Source organism: Sebastes fasciatus, chromosome 16 (assembly GCF_043250625.1).
Source record: "Sebastes fasciatus isolate fSebFas1 chromosome 16, fSebFas1.pri, whole genome shotgun sequence".
Taxonomy (NCBI): Eukaryota; Metazoa; Chordata; class Actinopteri; order Perciformes; family Sebastidae; genus Sebastes; species Sebastes fasciatus.
The window spans coordinates 12337882-12352329 of NC_133810.1; the positions used below are offsets into that span (position 1 = coordinate 12337882).

The following is a 14448-nucleotide window of genomic DNA, read 5'->3' on the forward strand; positions in this document are numbered from 1 at the left end:
ATAATAAGATGATTGATATTAGTATACTTACTCCATCAAGTATACATGGGAAATATATATTTGAACATTACACTTACCTGCTATCCGTTTGTTGTGACGTGTCAGTATTTTTATGGTAGCTTGTGAATGTGTAGCTACGGTGATGTTTTTACTGACAAGCAACAACTACTGCCTGCTAATCTCTTTGCTTGTTGAAAACTATCATCACACACCCACTTCTGCACTTGCACTTTCTTCTGCCCACACAGCAAGTTTCAGTCTTTAAAAAGAGGTAACACCACTTCTTACAATTATCTGCTTGACCACACGATGTACCATTTCATATCACAAGGCGGATAACTTTCAAAGACAACTTTAATGTGCATGAGAAGACATGAACAGATGACACGTCGAAGCATACAGAGTGAGTCAACTATAAAGATTTTAAGAAATGGAAAGGATGCAAACTATAGCAACAACCTATATAGAGACGTGTCTGTACCTAGAAATATACAGCATCTCTCTCAGACTAGTCATGCTCAATATGGAATCAAACTGGTTTTTGAAAATTAGAACAATGCTTTTGTGCAAACTGTGTTTTTCTTCGCAAATGAATTTCAAGAGAATATAATAAAACAATATATAAGATATAGCAGAGCTGCTGTTTTTTACACCAAAGATCAGACCGTGACTCCTCAGTCCTGGAGAAAAAGAAGATACAGAGGAGGAGGGTCCCGCATTTTCTTCCACCTGTTCTGAGTGGAGAAGTAGAGTGAGCTACCGTAGTCTTGTGCAGAAGGAAAGTGGGTGCTTCCCTTAGTCTTGCAGCTGTGGAATCTATAGCGGTTTGCCAAAAAAGGCTTGCGAAAATCATGATGATGTTTCCACCGGGTCCACGTGAGGCTGCAGGGTTGGTTGAGAGTTGGTTATCAGTCCTTGGAAATTGAGAACCTTTTCCCGTCCGTGTCCAAATTAAATTGTCTCCTCGGGTTTCCATTGTGTGAACTAATTGCTCACTTCCTTCCCCCTCATGTCCTTAAAATCATAGGACTGTACACGGCTCGACATGGTCCACAGGAGTTATTTTTCACCTGGCTTATTTGACAGTCCTCTCCTTTAGGATGTGTGAGGGGGACGAAGCGGACAGAAGACACGAGTGAGACAATACACTCCAGCCTGCAGATGGTCGATTCAGAATGTAGTGAGAGGTGGAGGCTTATAAAAGAAAAAAAAAAGAAAAGAAAAATACCTCGGTGCCGTTTTAGACAGTAGCTCCCATTTTTCTGCAATAACAGTGTAATTGGCCAATAATTACACTAATTACAGTGGTGATAATTAGACTGAAATTACAGAAACTGGGGAGCGGTTATTTTAAACTGGTACTCAATGATTTCTTTAGAAGACAGAAATGAGTGCAAAGACCCCATATAAGAGAGCGCACGGGTAAGCAACCAACAGCTGCTGCCCATCCATGGCCAACGCCGAGATGAAGATCTTTGAGGCCGAGAAACTGCACCAGCCAATGATTGCTGACGTTAGTATAATTCCCACCATGCCCCTAAAGAGGACAAGAAGGAAGCAAGAAGTTACCTTTCACCGTTTTAGCAGTTAGCTGTAGTAAAGCTGCGTTTATACAGTTTTATTAAATGTACAGCTGTTTGTGAAACTCCTATCAAACATCCAACAAAAGTTACATTGTCCCGTTAACTCAGCTTATCACACTTAAGATGAGTTTCATTAGCAACCAATTATCATCTTAAAGTCGTACAATACAACAAAACCCTAACTAGGAAATTTAAACTTAGTGTTGTCACGATACCAAAATTATGACATTGACATGATACCCTGCCTAAATATGACAATAACAATATTGAAACGATACCACAGCAAAAAAACTAAAACATCAGGAAAAGTAATGAATAATAGATTTACGGAATGGAATTAGATTTTTCTTTATTAATTAAATATGTTAAAACGTATTAATTAAAAATGTCTGCAGTAATCTGATGTTCCTTATACTTGAGTTTGTTATTCCTTTAGTTAACTTTATATTTGCAACCAGATATCCCTTATTAAACAGTGTTTAATATGTTTTTTTTTTTTGTAAAACAACGCCCCTGCCAGCGCATCAGTTACAGCTCAGGCGGAGAGTGGTACTGCAGCACTGGAGATGGTGAGAGGCTTCCAAAAAGAAAACCCACTAAATGAAAATAAATTCAGATGAAGTACTGTGAGAAGCTGATCAAGGAGAAGCTGCTAAAATCAGGAAGACACCACAGTAACTGCAGAAAGAGCTGCGTTGTGTCAAAGTGGTGTTTGTGAAGAGAATGTCACCGTCGCTGCCGGACAGCTTTTCCTTTCTTTCCATTTTTCGTTACAGAAACACAGGCTAAAATAATACTTTTAACACGTGCTCTCTGGTGGATTATGTGTTTGCCGAATTACAGGAGATGCGTGGACAGATTCAGAGAAGATGGTGAATCTAATTGTATCGGTACATTTGATCTATATTAAGAGACATGCTGTTATTTCCTTGTTTTTTTCAAGGGAGTTCTGCTGATACAGGAACCAGCTCAGAGTGGGACTGTGCAGCTGGCGAGAGATTCATGACCTGCTTTAATCTTTTTTTCAACTTTATTTGTTGGCTCCATCCTTCTGGTTATCACTACAGTTTATTTTTTGACTGCTTGCTTCCAGCAGCAGCAAAGTTATAACCGCCTGCTCCCACAGGATCTCAATCCTAATGCCGTGTCCTACAGCAGAGCGCTGCACACACACACACACTGCCCTGCTGTCGCACATCGATGCAACTCATGGCTCGTATTAAAACACTGTCATTCTTAAAGTATCGGTACTAATAAAATGGGGTATCGTACTGCTTCTAACGGCAGGGTATTGTGCAACACTAATTTAAACTACTAGACAGTGTCTCATAGTGGTCTCTATAGATTAAAAAAAAGCCTTTGCTTGATTTACAAGTTATAATAACATTCAGAAAATGTACCTTTTTGCTTTGTACTCACTGTAAAGAGAGGATGACTCCGAAGCTGGAGAGGAGGATCATGGGGAGGAGGCAGTATCCCAGCACGCTGGCAACACAGCCGAAGGAGACGCCCGTCATACTCATCAGGTTGAGTAGGCAGTAGATGCCGAGGCAGCCGATCGCACTGATACCATACACATAGCCAAACTGGATCTTACCTGACTGTTAACAGAAAGGAAAAAAAAGATACATCCAAACAGTCAGATATGCACACACCTAAATAGATTGGTGTAAAGATGTGTATATATCTGTGCCATAAGGTGTGGCAGGATGTCGGGTGCCAGTTTTACTAAGTTACAAAGTTCTCGAGATGTATTATTCATCAACGTTAACCAAATGATTTACCAGGAGAAGTGTCGCTCCGAAGGCCAAACAGAAGACCATGGGCCCAGCCAGGTCTGTCTCATTCATGATGCTGCCGTCTGCTACTTTCATTGGATGGAGCACCGTCAGCGTCTTCTGCCAGATGTGGTCAAAGTTGATTCCTAATTCTAAGACGGAGAAAACACACATCAGAAACACTGAATACTGGAACTATGATCAAACATAGTTGGTAGGGAAATAAATGGCACAAATAAGTATACAAGAGTAGAGAGAACTTTAAAAAAAGGATAATGACACAATGAGGCATGGAAGAGATGCAATGACATGCCAGTATGCGCAACTGGTTTGCTATATAAACACTAAGCCTTTACAGTCACAAAGAAAGAAACGTCTCTCTTCCAGGAATGCTCAGATTTTGTGTACAGAAAGGACTCGTGATAAAAGTGTAATTTCTTCTCAGAATAGCCTTGAGGTGTGTCTTCACCTCTCTAGGTCACATTTTAGTGTAATGAGTGTGAATTAAGTTTGAGCAAATCAACAACATTTTCACGGTCTCATGCAGCGGATGAAAGACATAGCTGTGTGGTGCCACAAAATGTATACAAACACAGGGATGGACACCGTGAGAGCAATAGAGATTGACCTCTAGGCCAAAGTGGTCTCAGCTTTATCAAACTGATTTAGAGCTGCAACGATTAATCGATTAGTTGACAACTATTACAATTTGTCAGTTTGAGTAATTTTTTAAGAAAAAAAAAAGAAGTGAAAACTGTATGATTCCAGCTTCTTCAATGTGAATATTTTCTGGTTTCTTTTCTCCTCTATGACAGTAAACTGAATATCTGAGTTGTGGACAAAACAAGACATGATTTGAGGACGTCATCTTGGGCTTTGGGAAACACTGATCAACATTGTTTTACCATTTCTGACATTTTATAGACCTCTTTGTCTCTAGTTTAATAAAACAAAATTCTGATATCAATTTCTACAAGTGTGAGAAGCAGGAAGTGCAACTGTTGTACGTGCAACCCTGGATGGCTCGGTCCAAAGATTAAGTCCACAACACAACGTGATTAACAGCTCAGTTTTGCTCAGTGTCAACGAAATGCTTTCTCGTGTGTGTAACTAAAGGGAAAATACTGCTAAATATTGGGATTGTCAGGTCTGCCAATTTAGCAATCCGTTTGCCAGGTAGCCAGCCTTTGATCAGCCCTTTCTCTTCCATCCAAACTCTCTTGCAGCTATGAGATTCTCGGACTCTGCTAGCAACTGCAGCTGTCGAATGAAACTTTAATTTCACGCTTTTAAGAACAGAGCCTAAGTTCATGTCCTAGAAGTTATACTGCCGACCGGATCACTATTGTTTTATATACAATATAGAGTCCAACAAGTTTTGTGAAGCTGTGACAGTCTCTGACATAAATGTTTTTATCAATGATAAAACTAACAATAGCAATCAACTGAAAGAATAATAACAAACAATTTTAGCACAGTTAACTATACACATAGTGAAATGTGTGTATTGCTGACTGTCAAACTGTACTGTACTAGACAGTTCCTTTGCAAAATCCATGTACTCCTGAATGAGAAATATTATAAGAAAAGTGAGAGAAGTCGTATGAGAGCCAAAGAGGCAGATACAAGTCACAGACTACAGGTTGTGGTTCACCTACCTTCTAGCAGTGGCGGCTCGTCATCGAAGCTGCTACCGTACATGGATTGTGACGGGGCTGGAGTGTAGGTCTGTGTGGGCTGGAAGATTTGTCCCGTGTATGGCTGCTGGGGCTGCATCATATCTGGGGGAGAGTAGCCCATGGGCTGGGAGTAGTCATACTGACCAGCGTATGGCCTGGGAAACACATAATGATAATGCTCAACAGTACTCTTTGACTGAAAGGACATTAAAAGACGTCTTAAACTCCATATTTGTACTTAAGTTGCTTTCTAAGGATGTTGTTTCAATTAGGCAGTGTTAACATTTTTAAAGCAGTAAAACAATGCAAACTCGCCCTTCACCCTAATCACAAATACACTTTAGAGATGTCAAATAAGGTATTCACCCAGGCAACAAAATGTTAGGTCTTCAGCAGCTGAGAAGGCACATCAAAATAATAATAATGTTGCTCTTGGAGGTGTTGACAGCTGAGGGAGCATCAGGCAAAGAGAGCCTTCTTCACTTACTTGTTGTAGGGGTTTTCAGTGTTGGTGTAGCCTTGGCCTGCTGCCTGGTTTTGGTCATCTACACTGTAGCTGGACTGGTAAAAGTCTGTGTTGAAACTGTCAAACCCTGCCATCTCTCCCTCTGTTGAAAAACACAGGGGCAGAAACAGGAACACAACTTCATCAGCTAGGTTAATTATTTTGGTCTACAGTGAGGTGGTACAGAGGATGTCAATATACAAATGACAAAGCACTGTTATATTGAACAACTACATGCTCTGTAATAGACAGTCCAGTTGGCTAAAACAACATAACATAATCTAGAACAGCTATTCTCAACCACTGGGCCGGGGCCCACCGGTGGTCCTCAGAGAAACACCTAGTGGGCCGCAAAGGTGCTGCAAAATGGTTAGATTACCCTGCTATTCTGTATTTCAGAGGTTATAGCGGGCTCACTTTTAAAGCTAGAGTGAAGATACTGGCCTCATATGAAACTAGAAAAACCTAAGGATCCATCGGCACCAACCGTGTCATGCTAGCTTGTCGGGAAAGAGGTTAAATAACGCTCCAAACTTACGCTAAATTTTGGTGAGGAAAAACTGCCATGGACATTTTCAAAGGGGTCCCTTGACCTCTGACCTCAAGATATGTGAATGAAATTAAGTTCTATGGGTACCCACGAGTCTCCTCTTTACAGACATATATGTCACAGATGCAGTGACACAAAATCAAGCAATTTTTGAAACCATCAAAAGTGTGTGTTGAGGAAATATGAATAGTTTGGATTCATAATGGCAGGCAGTGATGGGTGAGGGTAAGCTGAATATCTATGTGGGTCATTACACCTGACGATGGCATAACACATATTTTATAGCCCAGTTTGTCATTTATTTGGGAAGTTGGTCCTCGGAAATGTTTTAACAATCAGAAGTGGGCCTGGAGACCTCTCAGGTCATCTGGATCAGGTCTGCTTAGTGTCCCCAGAGTCAGAACTAAACATGCAGAAGCAGCATTCAGTTTTTATGCACCAAATATCTGGAACAAGCTCCCAGAAACCTGCAGGACCAACTCCAACTCTCACTTCTTTTAAAACAAAGCTTAAAACTTTCCTGCTTGCGGGTGCCTTTTCTTAAACCAGATAATGATCTGATACTGCACTAGAGCTTTTACTCTTTTGTTGAAATGTGCTATACAAATAAAGCTGCCTTGCCTTGGAGTTACAAAAGGTTGAGAATCCCTGATCTAGAAAACATTAGTCTACCATGGATTTTATTTAGATGCAACAACTACATCATCAAAACAACAATGACTCTGCTAAACATCTGGATTGTGTGCGTGGTTTTATCATCCAAAAATCAGTGTATCAGTTAAGGGTGCGAGTAGTACATGAAAGGGTTTGAGGCAACACCACGTCTTCTAACATTCATCTATCGACCATACACATAAGTGAAATCATGAAAACATGAACCATGGCAACTACAACATGTAACCTCACCTAGTTAACGTGATAGAAGTCGTTGTCTCTTAGCAACGTTGTATATATCGAACGTTAGCTACCTCCCTAACTACTACCTTAGCAACCACTTAGGAGAGCGGTGACGTCGGTATTTACTGTCTAACTAGTGTTATTGCTGATATTGAGGGTAGGATAAAGGATAAAGTTAGCTATTCTAGTAGATCAAATACAACAACAAGCTGCTCATCGTTGGGTGGCTAACGTACCGTTAATGCTAACTGAAGCTAACTGATGCTAACTATAAACAGACCTGTTTATGTGCGTTATGTCAGCGGCGGTTTTAATATCCTGTTTAACTCGTCTTACATAATCATTATTCTTAAGCTATAAAGCATCTTGACACGTACCTGTGGTGTTTGACAAATCTACCAGAGCTCTGCCAACTTGGTTGATGTTGCTACGTGTCAGGAGAGAAAAGGTAACGCTTCCGGGATGCTACGTTGCCGACGGGAAGGCGTTAGGGACAATCGGGATATTATTGCCCTTCGCTTAAAGCTGTGGCGCGGCCTACAGGCGAATGGTGGTACTACATGATTTACTGGGCTACTGTTTGAGTATATAAAAATTAAAGTGGCAGTAGGCAGTATATTTTTGGCATCATTAGGCAAAAAATCCATAACATTTCACCATATTGTAATTCATGTGTTAAACTAGACTTCTGCACCTCATCGTTGCTCTGTTTTCAGGCTTTAGAAAATCTAGCCCGTGACGGGAGACTTTGGTCAATCACAGGCCATTTCATTGAGAGAGCGTTCCTATTTCTCCCAGCAAGCATGCTGGTGCTGCGGGAACCAACGCACGGACAGTGCTGGCGAGCTAGCCAGATGTATGGTGGACTGAGATAGCTGGAAGCTCCGCTTGAAAGCCCGTCTGAGGACGACCCAATGATATCAATTCCGATAGTTGTATTATCACTCTTTTAAATCCACTACTATTGTTTTTGTGTTATTAGTCCTACTTGTATTAGTTATTAAGCTGCTGTGCTATTATTGTGGTTGCTTCTCTCCCTCCCTTTCTTCTCCCCCCCCACTCTATATATAAAGCGTCTTGAGATAACTTCTGTTGTGATTTGACGCTATATAAAAATAAATTGAATTGAATTGAATTGAATGGGCTGTGCTCCAGTCATGTGACCGGTACTTGGCGTTCCTTCACCAGATTTCATAATGGCGGCGGCGTCACAAACTTTCCCATTTTACAGCTAAACCGTACACTACAAGATGATTCTGAAAACATTTGAGGCGAGAAATAGGCATTAACGTCGCATAATATTGATTCATATTTGATCAGTGCGGCCTAGTTTGACCGCTTGGTCGGAGTTTGCGAGTGTTTGACAGCTGGCTCTCATAGACAGCAGTTGGACAGCGGACCTCAGATCAGCTCTGACTGGTTGTTGTCCTCCGGTAAGGGAAATCTTGCAGATGCCGTTAGGAGCACCGGAGGACACAGAGGCACATGATTTTTTTTCAGGTTACCTGTTTCATGTACTACTGTCAGGATATAGCGACCGTTTTATAAAAATAACTTTTTTTGATCATATATGCTCCAATATCGCCTACTTCAGCTTTAAATGCTGGTTTTTATACAGAGAATGGGGAGACATTATGGAGGCAGAAATATTCTAATTCTAATTGTCTGAAATATATTAATTATTTACTTTTTAAAATATTTTTATGAGAGCTACAAGTTCTTTTAACATGGTCATGGAGCATATATACTGTATATTTGTATTCCGGGGGGTATCGTTCCTATGCAGAGGGTAGTTTAGTTTATTTATTGACTACACTGAGGGCGTTTTATATTTTAATAATTTATTTATTTATTGTGTTAAGTTGAATGTGCTACTTATTTTGTACTGTAATTACCTTGTTCCTTTTCTACCTTTTTTCTTTTCTTCCAGCTGACTCGGTGTAAACTGCTCAGAATTCCAATGTACTTAGGTGCAAATGGCAAATAAAACTCTTGAATCTAAAGGTCAACCCACTTGTTCAAGCACTTGGACTTTCTAGTGTTATGGATTACCGTCATGAAAAAGGATCATCTGCAGCCTATAGTACATTTTACAAGGTCATGAACGCTGTGTGAATATCACATGAATAAGCTGTTAAATGATATTAATGCATACACAATGGTTATAAGTAACAATAAAGACTAAAAAGGTAATCCGGGGCCGCTACTGTGTGCAGTCCTTGTTCAGATCTTCTTATTAAAGCAGTAGTGGGTTAGAAATATGAAAGAGCAAATATGATTTAAAAAAAGCTATTTTTATAAAACGCTCACTATATCCTGACAGTAGTGCATGAGACAGGTGATCTGAAAAAAAAATCATGATATGCAGGTGCAGAAGTCTAGCTATCTACCAGAGCACTTGAATTATGCTGAAAGGTTATTATGGAGTTGTTGCCCAATGATGCTACAAACATGCTGCCTAATGCAGGTTTAATAGGTTAAAATCATCCAATTCACAAATATGGTTAGACATCTCAAACTACAGCCTGTTTTGCCCACCACAGGTAGTTATGAGACCCTACTGGGTTCTTCTGACCCATAGTTTGAGAAAACCAGGGTCTAATGGTAACAAATGGAAACAGAGGGTAGAAGATGATTTAACCGGTAAGAACAAAGGTAGTCCCTTTCATCAGGATGCAAAGGAGCAGATCAATCACTGTGCCAGTGCAGGAGAACTGCACCACTACTGCGGGTGAATCCATCCTCTTTGATGATGACAGATAATTTAAAATAATAGGCTGATGACCCCTGCCGAGAGGAAATACGGACACGAGGGAATGAGACATCACATATGGTTTGACCTTTAATGAATGGAAGACTACAAATGAGGAACAAGGGAAAAACTCTGTTAACTCCCTATAATGCTCTTTAATCTTTATATTTTAAAAGAGAAATAGCCAACAGGAACAGCAAAATAGATATGCATTCAGATGAAAAAGACATGGTAAATACAAAATGATCAAATTTACTTTTTGCGTTACTGGAAATTCCTACCAATGTCCTTCTTCTGTCACATCGGCGAAAACTACTATCCTGGCATTCTTCCTAGGGCTTATTAAAACTAGATTATTTCTGCCTCAGTGCTGAAACAAAAGCACCTCTGGCATCTATAACAATAAAATGTTTGACTTTTAGCCATAGATTAAGTGGTGCAGTGTGAAAAGGAACTAAATTATACGGACTTGGCTCTGCTCCTAGCCTGGAGTTCTTTACAGAATGAGAAATGGGAAAAATAATACAGTGGAAAAAAGGCATGGAGGAAAACTTTGTCATTATTCAGAGGAGACGTATTGAGCCTCTTCCGTCTTTGACAGAGAAACTCTGATTGAGTTATGGGTCTCAGGGCCACAATACATAGAGAACACGCCTTTTGGTCAGGTCTGCACAAAGCGGTTGCCTCAGCAAGGTTGCATGAATTTCAAGGACATTTTCTTGCCAGGAAACATCGAGACCATATGTCAAATGAGTTCCCTTTTGAATGCAATGCTGGAAACTTCAAGCCTGTATGTTAAATCACTTGTTCCAAGATAGCTCTAAGACAGTTAGCTTTTACAGGTGTCTTTTTAAAGCCGAAATAGGCAGGTTGGAGTAAATATGATTTAAAAACACCAATTAAGCCAATTATTTTTATAACACGGTCACTGATAGTAGTGCATGAGATAGGTAATCTGGAGGAAAACAACCAATCAGAGTCGAGCTGGAGTCCGCCGTCTCTGAGCAGCTGTCAATCACTAACAAACTCCGTCCAAACGGTCAAACTAGGCAGCGCTGATCAAATATGAATCAATATTCTGTTACTATAATGCCTATTTATCACCTCAAATGTTTTCAGAAACATCTTGTAGTGTACTGTTTAGCTGTATAATGAGAAAGTTTGTGACCAGGCCTCCATGTCGAGATCAGTTGAAGAAATACCAAGCAACGCCCACCAGCCGGAGCAAACTTTCTAATTTTACAGCTAAACAGTACACTACAAGATGTGTCTGAAAACATTAGAGGCGAGAAATAGGCATTACAGTAACAGAATATTACTTCATATTTGATCGGCGCTGCCTAGTTTGACCGTTTGATTGGAGTTCGCGAGTGATTGACAGCTGCCTTCGTTGAATGAACAGCCAATAGGAACGCTCTCTCTCTCTGAAATGACCTGTGATTGACCAAAGTCTCCCGTCACAGGCTTGAATTGCAATATGCTGAAAGGTTATTATGGAATTTTTGCACAATGATGCCAAAAACATTCTGCCTACTGCCACTTTAAGCCGAAGGACAGGCAACTCATGACACGTGAAAAGTTGGGGTGGGTGAGAAAGCAAAACAAAAAAAAACAATAAACTAAACAAAAAATGTCATTAACAAACCTTTCATCTGTGCAGGCCCGACATGGATCACTTCTCTGCCTCATGATGAACAAAATCAATTTGATGCACAAAAACATGAATTCCTACAGCAAACACCCATGACTGATCATGATGAGCAGAAATGAGTCTCCTGCCCTCCATTGCTTCTCATCTTCCTTTAGACTTTTAATCATTTCTAAACTTGAAGAACATGTCTTTCTTCTTAATCCACTTAATGAAAGGAAATTGAAAAGTGCCAGAGAGGGTAATTGAATTTAGGGCACTGTATTGCCATATGCCGCCATAATTGGCTTCTTTTATAAAGTGTCTGCTGTAATCCTGCTGTCACTGCCTGGGTGGATGAGTGGATTAAAACTACTGAGTTTCCTACACAGCAGCAACCCCTCGTCTCCAACCACCTACTGTACCCTCAATTAAGTTCTCTCTCTCTCCGCCTCTCAAGGAGAGAGGAAAAAGCGAGGGATCAAGCTATCTTCTTATATGTTCTTCTGGACAAAAATGATGCAGATGGGAGATCATGTGTCTCCTTTCTGCACACAACATATTGAACATGTGAATGAACACAAACACACCTCTATTTTTTAGCAGAAATGGGTGCGCACATTTCCTCAGAACATTTGCAAGATTAAATAAATTCCTTTAATTCATCTAATTCAATTTCCTGCCATCCCACTGATATGACATGACTGTGCAGATCATGAATTAGTGGGCATCTGGTACATGCGGGGTCCTTTCTCTGAAGCAGTTTCACTCTGTGTGAGTGAGCTACATGAGAACTAAAATAACAATCAGCAGCTGACGAGTTGGAGAAGTTTGTTTGTTCCAAAACGAGATTTCCACCCACTCGAGATTTAACAATTTCTGACAAAATTATAGTCAATATGAAAATACTCTCTGATGATGGTAATACCAAAGCATTTAAGCATATTTCGGACAGAAGTCAGGTAACAATTGTTCTCTATCCAAACAAATCAGCTGATAAGACTGTTGTCAGGCTATTAAATAGGCGTTATCAGGCACTATAAGCCCCATAGAAGTGGGTCAATAGGTGCCTATACTACACCCACTAGTAGATTTTATCATCTATTCACAATGTAGATCACCAAAATAAGGTATAAAACAACACAACAGCAACCTCTAGCGACCGTAGTTATTATGACAGGACACAGAACACAGGGTTTTCAACCAGGAGACCGGAGTTCGCATCCCGTGTGAAACCAACAATATGTACATTAGTTGTCTCTGTGTTCAAAGTTATTTTAACCCTAAACACAGTGTTTTTTTCTTGCCTAAACCTAAAGAAGTTGTTATTGTATTGCCTTAACCTAAAGAAGCCTTTTTGTTGTGTTCAAAACGTGACATATCATTCAGTTTTACAACGTGTTGCTTTTGAGTTTCTCTTTCACTTTTTACAATGTAGTAGGTGTAGTAGGCCCCTAATGACCCACATGTATAGTGCCTATAGCGACAATGCTTATGTAATGGCCTGATAACAGCTGAATCGGGGGGAACAAATTGTTCTTGGCATCAACGTCGATGCTAACATCAATCTAAATTGATCTTTGCATCAATAATTTAATAACTTTAATGACATGGGATTCTATTCTATTAACAACAATCCCCAAGATGCTGTCAAGTGCAAAAAATATTGACTTCCTTTCATTTGATCTGCAATAACAAAATAATGTAGCATTGACCCACTGGGCCAAAGCCAATTTATGTCCAGCATGACATATCTAGGGAATAGAATCAGTATGGCCAAACCTCGTAACAAAAGTGAAGGGAACTGGGAAGTGAAACTTGGCAGAGAGGGATGGAAGAAGAAGCAGAGCCGAGGCCATGCTACTGTTTATATGAGACTTATTTTAGAAGCCTCTAAATCTGTTTTGACATGTAGAACACTCGTGGGTTGACTGGAGCCATCCCTGATGCCAACCAGAGGCAGATAAGAAAAGGATGGCAAAACTCCACAGTATACTCATAAAGCATTAGTCCTGTATATCAGGGTTTACCTACAATCTCAGAGTCAAAGGTTTAAATGAAATGACACGTATTCAAAGGAACAGTTTGTAACAGTTAGGGGGATCTATTGGCAGAAATGGAATACAATATTAATAAGTAAGTAATTAATGTTTTCTTTAGTATATAATCACCAGAAATAAGAATTGTTGTGTTTTCATTACCTTAGAATGAGCCATTTATATCTACATACACAGCGGGTCCACTTCACGCAGCCGGCCGCCATGTTTCTACAGTAGCGCAGAATGGACAAACCAAACACTGGCTCTAGATAAGGCCATTTGCGTTTTTGCGTCGGCCACCGTAGTTCTCCTACACCAACCTGGTCTCACTCTCAACTTGTCAAATACCGCTGATTGGGCAGCGTCGATTGGGCAGCACCCCTCGGCATCGGAAACCAACGCACAGAGGCACCCTTTAGTGACAGTATGTGACGAACCGGGCTTTCAACTAACTCCAATTTAAACCCATCCGCGACGTGACATAGTGTTAATAGTGTGAGAGTTCACTCAGGGCGGGTGGGAGGTGTGGTGGATGGGTCAAACAAACAAGACTTTCAATCAGGGGACTGCTGTTCGTGGCCCGTGTGAATTAACGTTAACTTATTTTGTGACCTTTTTTGGCAATTGCATTCACGCTTCAAAAATCATAAAAATGGTGTTCATTAGTGAAGATAAACTTGCTGAACTAAACGTGTACATATCATAAACGTTTGTTTGCCACAGAGCTTATTTTCTACAATAATCCAAAAACCAATGGAAAAAAAAATCCCATTGGCTTTTTGTCGAGAGAACCAGGGCGATGCTAACTTCCTGGTTGGCCTACAAAAATATGTCATCTCTGGAGCACTCTATAGGAATATTAATATCACACTTTCATGCACACTCAATTATATAAATTAATATTCAATCATTCTGAACAAGCTGAAAAAAGGCCAATATTGTCAGTCCAATTGTAAAGGCTCACTATCTCAAATGCTCCGGTCTTCTCTTAGTGTTTTTTTTCCATCTAACTGAAACTAATGACTTGAGTCGACAGCG

At 40.2% G+C, this 14448-nt stretch overlaps 1 protein-coding gene across 3 annotated transcripts in view; it reads right to left on the minus strand.

Annotated features, from left to right (window-relative positions):
* The window catches only part of yipf5 (Yip1 domain family, member 5), a 217235-nt gene that overhangs the window by 10466 nt on the left and 192321 nt on the right, over positions 1-14448 (minus strand). The window contains exons 1-6 of one of the 3 annotated variants that reach the window (XM_074611380.1): positions 7370-7522; positions 5528-5648; positions 5020-5195; positions 3368-3513; positions 3003-3184; positions 337-1537 (exon numbers count right to left, since the gene is read on the minus strand). In XM_074611380.1, coding sequence (XP_074467481.1) covers positions 1375-1537; positions 3003-3184; positions 3368-3513; positions 5020-5195; positions 5528-5640 — 780 coding nt within the window. In that variant the 5' untranslated portion in view covers positions 5641-5648; positions 7370-7522 and the 3' untranslated portion in view covers positions 337-1374. Of the gene's footprint in view, positions 1-336; positions 1538-3002; positions 3185-3367; positions 3514-5019; positions 5196-5527; positions 5649-7369; positions 7523-14448 lie in introns of those variants that run through there. The other 2 variants (XM_074611378.1, XM_074611379.1) reach the window with 2 other exon arrangements.